This window comes from Telmatherina bonti (genome assembly GCF_933228915.1).
Source record: "Telmatherina bonti genome assembly, chromosome: 17".
Taxonomy (NCBI): domain Eukaryota; kingdom Metazoa; phylum Chordata; class Actinopteri; order Atheriniformes; family Telmatherinidae; genus Telmatherina; species Telmatherina bonti.
The window spans coordinates 7,754,927-7,770,293 of NC_136615.1; the positions used below are offsets into that span (position 1 = coordinate 7,754,927).

The window sequence follows — 15,367 nt, forward strand, 5'->3', positions numbered from 1 at the left end:
ACGAGGCGTCTTTCACTGGTGGAACGTAGCTGTCTGCCAGTGTAGGTCTGGATTAGGGAGTGAAGGTAGACGGGAGCTGTTTGAGTTATTGCTTTGTAAGCCAGAAGCAAAGCTTTAAATTTGATGCATGCTGTGACCGGAAGCCAGTGGAGAGCGATTAGCAGCGGAGTGACATGAGCTTGTTTGAGTTGGTTGAAAATCAGACGTGCTGCTGCGTTCTGGATCATCTGCAGAGGTTTAACAGACCATGCAGGCAGACCTGCTAGTAGGGAATTGCAGTAATCGACGTGTGAGATGACCAGAGCCTGAACCAACAGTCGTGTGTTCTGTCAGGTACGGTCTGATTCTCTTGATGTTGTAGAGAGCAAATCAGCAGGTACAGGCAACGAGGCAACATGGACCTTAAAGGTCAGCTGGCCATCCACCATGACCTCAAGATTCCAGGCAGCAGGCGTAGGAACAAGTGTGATAGAGTCAAGCTTCACATTTAATTGCGGATATAAGGAAAGATTGGCTGGACAGACAATGAGCTCTGTCTTGGACACATTGAGCTGAAGGTGGCGAGCCTTCATCCATGTAGAGAAATCAGCAAGGCAAGCTGATATTCCCATTGAGACGGTTCAGAGAAACTGTAGGAATGTTGGCTCCACACGTGCTTAACCCCCTAAAATCCTGCGACTTTCTCCTGAAACTAGTTTTTATGGATGAGACTTGTTGTGGACCAACTATTTTACTGGACTAGTTATACTGGAGCCTTGTTGGTGCTGCTGGATCTGCCACTAACGGCTACTGGAGTGCAGTACAGCTACTGAAATCACAGGTATAGTGTAAATATCCATTTCATTTCCTTCTGAAGGTTTTAGATGTTTCCCTACTCCAACACACCTGGATCTCCCCAACAGTTCCGCATAAGCCTGTTAATGGTTTATAGACTTGAAGCAGGAAACATGTAAAACCTGCAGGACAGTGGTCCTAAATGGCTGTAATTCACAGGTGTCAAACTCCAGCCCTCGAGGGCCGGTATCCTGCAGGTTTTTGTTGTCTCCCTCCTCCAACACACCTGACCAACATTCATGAATAGGTTGATGAGAAGCTGCTGGATCCATTTGATTTGAATCAGCTGTGTTGGTAGAGAGAAACAACAAAAACCTGCTGGATACCGGCCCTCGAGGACCGAAGTTTGACACTCCTGCTGTAATTGGACGATTAATGATGGTTAATCATGTAGATCTGCAGGTACCAGCCACCCAAGCGTTGCTGCTGGGGTAACTGGGGTCAGCGGGTCATGCTGCCGCCTCATGAGCTGGACTGATGGCAACGTCTTATGATGCTTCGCTGTGAATCCCATTCAGGTGGGGAAATGTCACGATGAGTTAAAGGCTGATTTACAAACTCTGTCTCCTCTGATGGGGTCCATTTATTACATCGATAAATCCATCATGTGCTCGACAATAAACATTTATCAGACAGACTTTTATTTTGAAAATGGTCATATTTCCAGTCAGTCTTTGTTATGAGGACTTTTATTTTTTATTAAATCATTGAAGAACCTGAGCTCAGGAATGAAATATTTAATGATTTTCTGGTTGCTTTGTGACTTTTTGAGCTGATCTGGTGTTACGGCTGCCTGTATTGTTTTTCAGTTTACTAATTCTGAACCTTCAGCTGGGATTCCTGCTCAAACACAACTCTAATTGCTGCCTCCTGGCTGGGATTGGTCCTTCATGTCACCTGCTCATCTCCACCCTGCCCATTGGATAATTGGAACTCCGGACTCAGCTGACTCCACTAATCACCAGGACTTAAAAGACACCAGGAGTCTTTCATTCAACGGCTACCACTGGCTCAGTCGTGGTCTGCCCTCTGCATGTGTTGTGGCTCTAACATGTTGTAGTTCTGGAAGGACTTTTTGACTTTGTATAAAATCCAGTCCTGTTATGTCTGTTAGTTTTTGTTTTGGGAATAGTTAAACCAATGCTGTATTTTGTTGGATAACCACTTTACGGGCTTGTTTTGCTTTTGGTTTGGCTATTTTGAGGCCATTCCTGGCCTATTCTTGCCTTGTCTTCCCCCTTGGACAATAAATCTGTCTTGGTCCACATGTACACCTGGCCACAGGTTTTTCTTTTGTGCGGCTCAATTGCCCTAGCAGAGTCTGGGTCGTAACATCTGGTTTCATATAAATCATAACTGAATGTGAGATATCGATAAACACTGAACTGTTATTAAATTGATGCATTGTATGACGATGAAACTCGTGTGACTCCCCGACATCTGGTGTTGGAGAAGCACCAACCATCTGCAGCTCAGTGTTGCTTTGCTGCATGAAACCTGCTGCACATCAGAGCTGGTGGAAGAAATAACGCTGCGTGTGTGTGTGTGTGTGTGTGTGTGTGTGTGTGTGTGTGTGTGTGTGTGTGTGTGTCTGAGTGACGTATAGAAGAGATCATGTGTAAACAGGTCGACCCAGACCTTGATATTTAAGCATGAACTCTTGCAGTCCCAGTTCTGTATAAGTGGAAGAGATGTGTTTGGATTCAAAGTGAAGTAAAACTTTTATTCAGTCTTGTTCTGCGATGAGGTGTGAGGATCGATGAGGATCTGTGAGGATCCTTCACACCTCGTCGTCTCTTTGCTTTCTTTTATTTCACATTAAAGGTCTTTTAGTCTAAACAGGATCTATAAATAAAGATGACCTTGACCGTGAGTGGCCATTACCTTCACTGATTTATACCCGTCTCTGTCTGAACTTATGATTGGCCTCGACTTTTTAATCCCACATGTTGGTGGGTGGTGTGGGGGGGCGGAGCCTGTCTGCAAGCCTCTGAAAAGCTCTTTAACGGCAACTTTCCATCAGAAGGCAGAAGCTTTCTTCCAGGTACTGTACCCTCCTCTTATCCTTTCCAGACGGCCTCCACAGGCCGACAGTTTCATTCTGAACTGTTTCTAACTCTGTTCTGCATGTTTTATCTGAGTGATCACACTGAAATGTTGTGAAGAGGTACGTTGGATGTGATGGTTTTTAATGTGATGCATGTCTGAACAAACACAAAGGAGGAAAAAAGACGAGTAAATCTTAATGTCTTTTCCTGTAAATCCTCGCCGTGGCGTGTCCTCTGGGGAGCATGAAGCTGCTGATGTCCTCAAAGCTGTCAGCTCTATTCAGGGGAGGGGGGGCTGATCCAGGGCTGTAGTAGCTGCATGTAATTTCAGCCATAAACCACATGATCAGAGGAGTATGTTAGTGGACGCAGCTTCTGGTTTATTTCTCAGGCTGCTCCCCAGTTTCTGTCCCTCAGCCTGAACTGGTTCTGGTCTTATGACCTGGACAGAATGTCATTGTGTGTATGAGCCAGAAGGGGCTTTGGCACCAAGCTGCCCTCCTCTGATCTAAATATAAGTTTACCGCTGTCCCCTGTTTAACCTGCACGGCAAGAGGAAAAAGAGAAATGTGTTGGATGAAAATCATGCGACTGGCGGTGTGACTCCTCAGGTATCAGTTGAGTGTCAGACTCATCAGATATCTTTCACCTCTGACCTGGATTAGCACCAGTAATGATGTCCTCGCAGCTTATCTCTATATTAAGCCACAGTCTGGTAGGCGTAATGTGAAAGAGACAAACTGCACCGTGACTCCTTTTAACATCTTTCTGTAACGGCAGCTCTCACTCTGTCCTGGAAGTTTTATTGTTTTCTTTCTGGCGTTTTAGAGGTTGCATGAAAAGCTGCGTGTCTGCAGGTGAACACTGTGATGGAGCTAAGAAGAGCATCTGCAACACTGCTCTAAGCTTCTTACTATACCGAACAAGACCCTGCATGAGGAGCGGGTCGCCATAGCAGCTCATAAAGGTCCATGCAGAAGGTCTGGTCTGGCTCCAAGCATTTCCACTTACTTCATTTTAAATATTCACAATATATATTTTTTTATTTATCTTTTATGTTTTATTTTTTAATGAACTATTTGATTCATTTATAAATATTTTGAGTTATTTTTTCATATTTTGAAATGAAATTAAAGAAATTTAAAAAAATTTTTAAGCTAATTCATTTTATAAATTAATGTATTATTTTTGATTATTTTTATTTGTTCTGAAGGAAATATCTGCAGCAGAATCCATTCTAATGGGCACAATTAAAAGAGAAATTAAAGAAAATTATATAATTTGAAATATAGATTTTACAGGTATTTTTGTTCCATTTTCCAAATTTATGTTAATTTAACCCCTTCACTCATTAATTATTTACAATTATATAGAAATAAAATACAGTAAAAGGAAAATAAGGAAACCGACATTAATTTAAAAAAAAAAAAAAAAAAGAAAGTTGCACAACAATATATGAAGGAAATAAGATAAAAACCAAATAAAAGAAGCCCGGCAGTGCGTTCTCACAAATTTGACAGTTGACAGAGAAATGTCCAAATAAATAAATAGATGTCCTGGATTGTAAAACAGTAGCAACAAAGCTAAGCTGGTTCATTTTCTAGATTTTTGTTTGAGTTATCTTTTATTTATTTAAGTTCTTTAAAAGTCTTGAGTGAAAAATATAAAAATTAGGTTTACAAATGATCAAAATGCACTGAGTTTTTTCTATTTTTACTAAACTACGAGACTCTGTAACAAAATATTGGAGAACATTTAGATGTTTTGGAGGATATTTATCATTTCTCACCATGTGAGATGTGAACTGACTGCTTTGTGTCTGCTGGAGTCTGTCAGGAGGCAGAAGATGAGCATCACCTTGTGTTCAACAGGATGTGAGCAGCTTTCATACAAAATGAACTGTGTCACGTTTGGCTTTAAAGGGTTAAAAACTGCGCGTGTTTTTTCCTCCTTTCTCTGCATTAGATCCAGCTCACTGGAAAAGTATCTGTCTGCATGCTGGTGGCTCTTTAACTTTGACATTGTTCTAAAACTCTTCTGAAATCCTGCTTTTCCTTCCAGTCTGGCTCTTCTACATTCTTTCTTTTCCATTTTGCTCTCCAGTATTTTCTCTACTGAAACCAGGAGTATCCGTCTGGAGGAAGGATGGCGAGCTCTTTCCGGCGCCTGGTCTCCAGCCGCAACACAGCGGTGCTGTTGGCTGGTTTGGGTGCAGGAAGCATGGCGGCAGGCTTGCTGCTGAACGACAGCAACTCTCTGGCTGCAGACACCAAGAAGAAGCTGTATCCTCCCAGGTAAGACGGCAACATCAGCAGCACCGTGTGGAGAGCAGTGGATAGATTCTGTCCTCTTCCCCCCACACAGCAGAGGCAGATGGCTGCCTGTCCTGAGCCGGGTTCTGCCGGAGGTTTCCTTCCTGTTGAAAGGGAGTTTTTTCCTTCCCACTGTCGCCAGTGTGCTTGCTCAGGATGGGAGATTGAGTTGGACCTCCAACTCAATCTGTTGGTTTCCTTATATAGGCTGTTATGAATTGGCTTTCATTGTTTTCTTCTCTGTCTGTAAAGCGTCTTTAGATGGCATTGCCGTGATTTGACGCTATATAAATACCTTATAATTAAATTGAATAGATGACCTTACAGCATCATCAGGCGCCCTGACAACACAGAAAGCGGCTACGTGCGTCTCGCCACGTGCACGTCAGCAGAATGACTCATGTTCCACAACGGAAAGGTGACTTTGCAGCCTGTTTAGGAACTGGTTCAGTGAGGCGAGGAAGCAGTGGACTCGCAGGGGATGCTGGCACGCTCAGGTTTCATGAACCTGACCTTTGACTCACTTTCACGCCCCCCTCCCTCCCTGCCTTTAACACTTTCCATTTAACCCAAATACCAGACAGATGGAAAGAAAAGCTGAAGCTTCTCTCCACAGTCTCAGCCGGGACACCGTCTTCCATGGAGAGGGAGGTGCCTTCTGATCGGTTCATGTATTTTAGCTTCTGCAGACTTTACACCAACCTGACGTGGTTGGGGTGGGGGGTGGGATCTTTCAGAGGAGTGGTCTGGCCTGTCACTGGATTTCCAGACATGTGTGGGACTGATGCCAAGGCACACTGGAGATCTTCTCTCAGGACGCCATGTGCCGACATTTCTTGAGCCTCTGAACAGAGATCCAATCGGAAAAGTTTTCCTACACAGTGAAAGCTTCTGGTCCTGTGTTTAACGCTCAGGTGTTTGCATGTGTGACGGTAAAATGACTGTGTGAAGCAGGTGTAGGACCAGGGACAGCTCTGTTTGCAGCCTCCAGGTTGCTGCTTCATGGTTCAATCTGGGAATTTATTTAGCAGGAAAATTTCCTTCAGAAAACATTAAACTCCAAACTCAATTCAACTCCAAACCCCTTTCAGACATCCCGACACTCAGGATGCTTCTTCCTGTTGCAGCGTGTGTATGTGTGTGTGTGTGTGTGTGTGAGAGTGTGTGTGTGTGTGTGTGTGTGTGGCTGTGGTTCAGCCAACAACAAACTCCTGCTGCAACATGGTTTTATTTTGAGATAAGTGTCACTCTGCTGTCTCATTTTCTCGTTAAAAAGCTGCTAAAGCTGCAGATCCGTTGTGTTTGTGTGTAAGTATGTAAGTATGTAATGAAAAAGGTCTTATTTTTCTGATTCACAGCTTTTTTTCTGCATCATTTGACTGTTTTGGAGAGGCCAGTTTGGAGTGTTGCAAACTGTAGGTTTATGTGGGATTAAAGCTGAAAAAAGAGCTGAAAGAGGAAGTTAAACATCTCATCGTTTGCTTTGTGTTTAGCTGGAGAGCCTAATTTAACCCATTTCAGTAACTGATACGATGTCCTGGCATTGCGTTGCATCCAAAGACCCTGTAGAGACTTAGAAACAGAAATATTTCAGAATAAAATAAAGAAAACAGGAAGAAATCATCCAGACCTGCATAGAAACCTTAATATTTTAGACTGTTATAATCTGCATTTTTTTAATAAAACATGTCCAGTTTTTGCTAAAATTTCTCAAAGTAGCTTTTAAAAAATCATCGTGCAGTTTTTCTTTCATTTAAAAGAAAAAAAAACCACATCTTTATTGTGTCTCTTTCCTATTCTTCATCTCCCTAAGCTCCGACTTTCCTGATCTGAGGAAACACAACAACTGCATGGCATCTGCGCTGACTCCAGCCATTTATGCTAAACTGCGAGACAAGGTGACTCCCAACAACTGGACCCTGGACCAGTGCATCCAAACTGGAGTCGACAACCCAGGCCATCCTTTCATTAAGACCGTGGGCTGTGTGGCTGGCGACGAGGAGAGTTATGAGGTAAAACAAGTGGAAGGTTGTTAATCGCTTGATAGTCTTTTGGGTTTTTTTATCTGTTATCTTACATTTGAGACATAATCAGTTACTTCAGGAATGAATTGACAAAAAATCAGTCAAATAACTAGTCCTAAATAATGCATAAAAATCCCATTTAACTTTCTTTTATAATCTCCCAGCTGTCCTTCTCACCATCCTCATCCTCTCTGACCTTCATGGTGTGTTATACCTCGTATTCAGTATGACTGGAACTCTGGGTTGAACTTAAAGCCAACAGAACTACCGTTTCTCTGGTTTACATCAGTGTGTTTCCAGAAATCTACATTTTGGCTAAGCAAGGTGTTCCTCAGGGGTCTGTGCTAAGACCACCTTCATAAAAACCTTCCTTCAACTATTATGCATATTCTAAACAATGCTATAATACCAGTGAACCTCAAATAGATTCACAAACTGCCTTTAGATTATCAGCAATCATCAACTTTCTCTAAAATCTCCCTTTACTTTCCATACGTCTGGAAAAATCTCACACGTGATTGGATGTTAGCAGAGTGGTAAGTTAACAAGAGTGAAGTTCTAGACCTATATCTTTGTTTTGTTGTTGCCTCCAGGTGTTTGCCGAGCTCTTTGACCCCATCATCAAAGACCGGCACAACGGCTATGACCCTAAAACCATGAAACATCCCACTGATCTGGATGCCTCCAAGGTTGGTGCACAACTCCCCTCACCTGGTTTACTTTCTTCTGTTCCCACATCATTTATGCAACATTTTAATTATTCTCCCTCCAGATAACCAACGGCATGTTTGATGAGAGTTATGTTCTGTCATCCCGCGTCCGGACGGGCCGCAGCATCCGTGGTTTGAGCCTCCCCCCGGCCTGTTCGAGGGCTGAGCGTCGTGAGGTGGAGCGGGTGGTGGTGACGGCCCTGGCCGGCCTGAAAGGAGACCTAGCTGGACGTTACTACAGCCTGGGAGATATGACAGAGAAAGAGCAGCAGCAGCTCATTGATGTAAGCCACTAATTAGAATTAGTCTGACATGTAACTGTACCTTTAAATCTATTTATTTATGATTTATAAATTTTGCTTTAGCACAGGCCCCTGAATTGAACACATGACTCCTACATGAAACTACACTCACATCTTTTAAGCATTACTTCTCATAAATACTCCAGGTTAATACATCCTCAGACATATTTATCAATATAAAAAGCCGATAAGTGAAATAGAAAAAATAGAGTAAAATAAAGATGTGAATCTTTTATTAGCAGCCATTATGGAAAAATAAAATTTTAAACAGATTATCTGTATTATTAGTGCATTTTATAGATGATTTGAGTTTCATTCTTACAATCCTGTTGATCAAACAGGATTAATTCATCATTTTTCATCAGAGGCTGCAGCTAAGCACACAGCTAAGCAAGGCTAATTAGCTTTTAGCTGCACAAATTTATTAGTTTTTTTCTACTACTGTTGCATTTCTGATGTAACATTTAACTGTTTTATGAAAGTCAGTTATAAACTGAGTTGTAACTGAGGTAAAACAGATGCTTAAAAACAACAGAAACTATAGAAATATGTTGGCTAACTTTAGCTAGCTAGCTAGTGTTTGTGTCAATGAGATGCTTCTTTATTTCCAGGATCAATAGGTAATAAGGATAAGAGTATCAAAAGTATTTTAAAATGGGATACAGATGATACAACCAGTATTTCCACTGAATTGTTCAAATAGGTCATGTGTGTATCTTTAAATTCAACCCAAGTTGACTTCCTCTTAGCAAGTAGCGGGAGGGAAATACAGCAGAAATGAGTATTTCCATTCAGAACAAATATTATTTGTGTCCTTCAATCAGCCAATAAGTCGAGCATGAAAGGTGCACTTAAACATTAATACACTCTTTTTACAATGTGACTGTGACTTCCATGGACGTTAGTTAAAGTAAACACAACCAAACAAGAAACTTCTTCACTTCCTGTTGGATCAATAATGTCATCAGAGCATAGGACTAAATCCTTTCTGTTACGTAATGGATGCCACTTTTTGCACGTCTTGTCACATATTCTGGCAACATAAATTAGGTTGTTTCTGCGATAAACCTGCATAGATGATAATAGGCGGAGGATAACCTTCTATTTAAATCAATGAAAATGTGGATTTTAGTGTCTGAGATTCCAGAGACAATTCAGAGGTCTGCAAAGTACCGGTAACTGACAAAAGAGACATTTTTACCACCTGTCCAACCAAAAAATCACTCAGAGCCACAGAACTTATACAACTTTTAAAAATGCTTTACCATTAAAAAGCACATGGTGACTTTTTATTACAGTTCATGTGTCATGGTAGAAGAAATGCCAAACCTGCACCTGAAAGAGTTCATACATCTACACAACATCTCAATCTCTTCTTTCTGAACTATTTTAGTTTTTAGGTCCTCGAACAGCTGCGGTTTTCTGTACGAGGACATAAAAACACACCTGAATCACACTTATCACTGATTTTTGAGAACTTTGTAGGCTGTTAGATACATTTAATACAAATCTGATGTGTTGTAGCAGGACAACGGCCCTTAAGGAGCGTCTTTGGTCGCTGCAAAACCTGCAGCGGTAGTTGAGTTTAGGAACTTGTTCCGTCTCCAGAGGTGGTAATTCCTGGTCCAGAAAGTATGAGTCCTGTCCGGCAGCTGTTCCAACCAGTCACCAAACGAGCTGAATTTAATGAGCAGAGTTTATTTGCCAGGTAAATGAGCCTGTTGGTGAAAACATCTGCTCTAAATGTACAGGTAGATCCAGAAACATGGCAGGACTTTTACTTTCTGGACCAGGGATTGCCACCTCTGTCCGTCTCCTTTAAGTGTGTTTCTAAGGTTTTTTTTGCTCATTTCCAACCTTTTCAGCAGCTGCTTTGCTCTCAAGATGTTTTTTAACATTAAGTAATTTTTGGTTTGCTAATTTCTTAAAAGAAATCAAGCATACATGCTAGTCAGTATTGTTGGTAATTAACATGGTAATTTACACTTTATTTTCCACCAGGGCCAAAAGGGTTCATGCTGCTTGCAGACCCCTGATCTAGTTAAACAGACAGTTTCATCATATATTCATTATTTTATTACATTCAGCTTCTTAACTTTGACTTGGAAAGCAGAATAATTGGACTGTTTTAGCTAACTAGCCAGGAGATCCTTCTTTAGTCATTTAGTATTTAGTCATTTTTTGGGGGGAAAGGAGATTTATGTGTCATTATCAGGCATTTAAGAGGTGTAAAATAGAAGTTTGGTTAACTTTACGTTAGGATTGAAATAAAAAAAAGACCTTTCTGCTCTGATTATTTCACGCTGCGGCTAATTAAAGGATCACTTCCTCTTCGACAAGCCTGTGTCTCCATTGCTCACTTCAGCTTTCATGGCCCGAGATTGGCCTGATGCCAGGGGCATCTGGTAAGACCAAATCCATTTAGACTCCACTGCTTGTCCTCTTTTAAAAATCCCTACATCCAACCAGCACATCCCATTAGCATGTGAAATGTATCCCTCCCTGTCCCGTAAATGTCTTCCCTGTATCTCTGCTTCCTCTTTCAACTTCTCTTCTACTTCCTCACCTGTAGGACCACTTCCTGTTTGACAAGCCCGTTTCTCCACTGTTGACATGTGCCTTTATGGCCAGAGACTGGCCAGACGCCAGGGGCATCTGGTATGGTCTTCTCAGATCTCTGTGTGACCCTTCATGATAACAAAACGTCCCAGTTTTTCTCTCTCCGTTCCGCAGTGTGTGTTCTGCTGCATGTTTAAATCTGGTGGTATGAAAGTAAAAGTGAGAGATTAACTTTCTGCTTCTCTTCAGGCACAACAATGAGAAGACCTTCCTGATCTGGATAAATGAGGAAGACCACACCAGAGTCATCTCCATGGAGAAGGGCGGCAACATGAAGAGAGTGTTTGAGAGATTCTGCAGCGGACTTAAACAGGTTCGGCGGAAATGTTGCGCTCTTTTCAGAAACACGACGGTGGAAGAGAAAATGCAAAGTATCGTTACTTTGCAAACGTGCAGAATAGTTTGTGGCTGAATTCTCTGAGGTCATTTCCTGTTTCTGGTGTGTTCCACTCTTACTAGTCCCCACACACTTAGAACTTTTCCATGGTTCCTTTTGCTGTTTCCACCGTCCACATTTCACCACAACACAGAAGCAAAGGCTAAATGCCCAAAGGAGCTACTTCCTTGTCTGTTTGGGGTATATACCACCTTAAACCATGTCCAGGAACTATTTGGACCAGATTATCCCAAACATAGTAAACTCTACAACCCATTTTATGACATGTAAATGTGCAGAAAGTTCAGGTTTGCCTGTTTGAATGTTGTGGATTTGGACCTGCTAAATGTGCCAAAACACTTTACTTTAAATACCTAGAATAACATTTTCACAAATTATAGTGTTTAAAAGAGTATTTAATATGTTTTAGGATAATCCAGTCCTGATTTTCCAATTTGAAGCTCTGTATTTGACCTAGACCTGGTCTATTTGAGTCCAGATCCATAAAACATCAGTTATGTGGTGTAGGGGATCAATACTGATACCATGACATCAGGTATGTTCTAAATTTCATTGTCAAATTAAGACATCATTGTTGCAGTTACAGGTCATGTATAATGAAGAGAAACTTGATGGAAAGTTCCTATCAGAATCTTTTCTAACTGATCGTCGTATGTTAGGAACTACTTCTTCTTCCGCCTGACTTTACTGTCCATTAATGACCTGAAACGGTAGTAAAACTGCCCTGTTCTTTACGTGAAACACTCTTCGACAAAACATCATCCCGTCTGAGGAAACCCGACCGAACCGGGGCCTGAAATCAAGACAAAAGTGACCTGAAAGTTCCTAATGACCTACAAAGCTGCGTTTTGTTTGCTTTCTGAACAACACCACATTACTTTTTCTTGCGTAAAACACCGCCGTGCGCAGTCTCTTGCACAACCTTAAAGTATTATTTATTGGGAAATTGTCTTGGGATGATTTTCCATCTATTCCAGTGGGAAAGTGTCCCAAAACTTATGAGCGCTTGAGTACTCCCCATTTTTAATTTAAACGACAAGAAAGTGTCCAGAGTTCTGGCTGTTAGGGTCTAGTTTAGTATGATGCAGAGCTGGTGAAGCCTTTGCATGTTGTGTTCCCAGGTGGAGCATCTCATCCAGGAGAGAGGATGGGAGTTCATGTGGAACGAGCGTCTGGGCTACGTGCTCACATGTCCCTCCAATCTGGGCACTGGCCTCAGGGCGGGCGTTCATGTACGCCTGCCAAATCTCAGCAAGGTAACACACGTTTAACACACACACACACACACACACACACACACACACACACACACACACACACAGCTTCCGCCTCTTCAGACTGCACTTTTTAATACCAGGAAAGATTGTGTGTACCTGGAGCCAGGTAGATTTTCTTCTTCTACTGTGCAACGGCAGCAGAAAAGCCAAAAATCAGCCCTTACAATTACATGTTGCTAATGACCCTGCAGGACCCACGTTTCTCCAAAATCCTTAACAACCTGCGGCTGCAGAAGCGAGGCACAGGCGGCGTCGACACGGCTGCAACCGGAGACACCTTCGACATTTCCAACCTGGACCGTCTGGGTAAATCTGAGGTGAGGATCTGCCCGGCTGAGCCCCAGTCTGAGCCACCATTTCCCAACACGTGACCTGTTTGTGTGTGTTCAGGTGGAGCTGGTTCAGCTGGTGGTTGATGGCGTCAACTACCTGATCGACTGTGAGAAGAAGTTGGAGAAAGGCCAGGACATTAAAGTCCCAGCTCCCCTTGTTCAGTTCAAGAAGTGAAACCTGGACTCATGACCGTTGCAGGAGGTGATCAGCTGGTTGCTGTTTGCTTCCAGACGGAGAACCGCCGGAGAACTGCAGAACCACGTCCATGCAGAGCTAGCCAGCAGGCTGAAGCGCGTCTTCAGGGTGCAGTGATCCTACACATGATCTGCTGTATGGTGGACGTCCTACCTCAAGTTCATTGCAACCCTGACTTAAATAAATAACTAACATGAAACATTTTGACTCAGACTGCAAAATTATTCAGTTTTACTGGTTTGTTTTTAATCAGACACGTAATCTGGGACACATGGCTGACACGTTTCGGCCCTCCATCACGGTGATGTAAGGTATGCATAAATGACAGAAATCTCCCATTACGTCGCTTTCCATCTGTCAACATGTCTGATTACACGGTTTTTTCCGGTGGCCGTTCCCAGACATGCACGCATAAGAACTGAGCTCCGGCACTAGCCTTCGATTTCCCCCAGACTCGAGAATTAAATCCTGCAAAAATAGTGTTAACCCGCAGCAGTAATGAGTGGGGATAAAACTAAGAAAGCAAAATACAGACTACGAAACAATCCCGGCAGTGAAATGGAAAAAGAAGCGTCGGCTAACACAACGGAGCTAACATCAGAGCAACATGGCGACCACGCGGTTAGCCTAGATCTGATCCGAGGTGCCATGAGTGAGGTCATGACTGCTGAAATGGCCACTCTCCGAGCTGAGTTAAAGACTGACTTGCAAGATTTTCGCTCAGCATTTCATGAGGATATGAAAAGACAAATGGACGAGTTCACTAAAGAGGTACATCTAAAGTTGCAGGAGTCCGCCAAGTGAGTGGATCACGCTGAGGCACGCATGAAACAGATCAAGGATAACATGGCGGAAACTGAGCGATGGGATATTGGAGTGAAGGATGCACTTATTCAGCTGATGCAAAACCAACATAAACTGCAAGAGAAGGTCTCCGAGATGGAGGGGCGTGCCAGGCGCAACAATATCCGGATCTACGGAGTGGCGGAGGACTCGGAGGGCACATCTATGATTGCCTTTATTGAAAATCTGATTAAAAGAGAATTTGAGAACGACCTGGGCCAGGATTATAATCTCGGCATTGAACGCGCCCACCGGGTGTTAGGTTTGAAGCCCCCCGCGACAGCCCCCCCTCGGTCTATAGTCGTCTACTTCCTCCGCTTCACCGTGAAAGAAGCAGTGCTTCGCGCTGCATGGAAGAGGCCAATACACATCAACAACAAGCAAGTGTACTTCGATCATGACTATGCATTGGATGTGCAGAAGAGAAGAAAAGAATACATCCCTATCAAAAGAGCACTGAAGGGTAAGGGGATACGTTTCCAGACCCCACTCAGCAAGATGCGCGTTTTCTTTGACTCTGGAAGCATCCTCTACAATAGTGCCACTCAAGCTGCGGATGACCTGCAGAAAAGAGGCATCGCCGTGGACCGGATCACCGTCGCGAAGACCAGCACCGCACAGGCCGTGACTGAGGAGACGCTGAAGCAACTCCTGCCGTGGGAGACGCAGACTACACACCGCGAGAATTTCCACAAAAGTGTCCGAGAGAGGTTGAATCAGTTCCCCAGGACACCAGAAGATTCAACAGAAGATTCCTAAATACTGAACTGAAGAACCATACTGCGGTGAGAAATTTCCAAAACTATTCACACCTCAGGTATAATGACGTAACCCGTTTTAATTCATTATCGTTAACGGGCTCGTGCCTCTATTCTCAGATTGGAGGTCTCCATTTTTTTGTATCCCTGTTTACCCATTTTTCTTTTCTGTTTACCCATTTTTCTTTTTTATTTTCTTTTTCCTCTCTGACATTTACCCAAACGAGGGGCCCCACCTTGTGGCCTGCCCCCTCACCTCCGTAGGACAATATTGCATCCTCCGTAGTGGAAACCCAGTTCTGTGTTCTATTGTTTTTTTGTTCAATGAATTCATGTTTTAATGTTGTTATTTTGAGGTCAGGGGTGACATGTAGGCCTCAATTGTTTACTTATGTCTTTTAAGAAATATAACGTACTGTCATTAAATGTTAATGGGTTAAATAATCCTATTAAAAGGAGCAAATTGGTTGTAAAAATGAAAAAAGAAAAAGTAGATATAGCATACTGGCAGGAAACTCATCTGTCTAACATGGAACACGACAAACTAAATAGAATGGGGTTCAAAAATACTTATTACTCGTCTCATAGAAGTGGAAAAAAACGAGGAGTGGCTATCTTAATCTCAAACAGAGTAAAATTTGAATTCATATCTGAATTCAGGGATAATGAAGGTAGATTTATACTAGTGAAATGTAAAATTGACCAAAAAGATGCT

The 15,367-nt window shown here is 42.6% G+C and overlaps 1 protein-coding gene across 1 annotated transcript; it reads left to right on the forward strand.

Annotated features, from left to right (window-relative positions):
* Positions 1-2,794: 2,794 nt before the first annotated feature.
* ckmt2a (creatine kinase, mitochondrial 2a (sarcomeric)) lies at positions 2,795-13,252 on the forward strand. Its single transcript, XM_079256855.1, has 10 exons — positions 2,795-2,878; positions 4,986-5,176; positions 7,008-7,206; positions 7,812-7,907; positions 7,991-8,212; positions 10,803-10,888; positions 11,039-11,162; positions 12,368-12,502; positions 12,715-12,840; positions 12,914-13,252. Exons 2-10 carry the CDS (start codon positions 5,028-5,030, stop codon positions 13,028-13,030), a joined length of 1,254 nt encoding a protein of 417 aa, XP_079112981.1. The 5' UTR covers positions 2,795-2,878; positions 4,986-5,027; the 3' UTR covers positions 13,031-13,252.
* Positions 13,253-15,367: the final 2,115 nt, after the last annotated feature.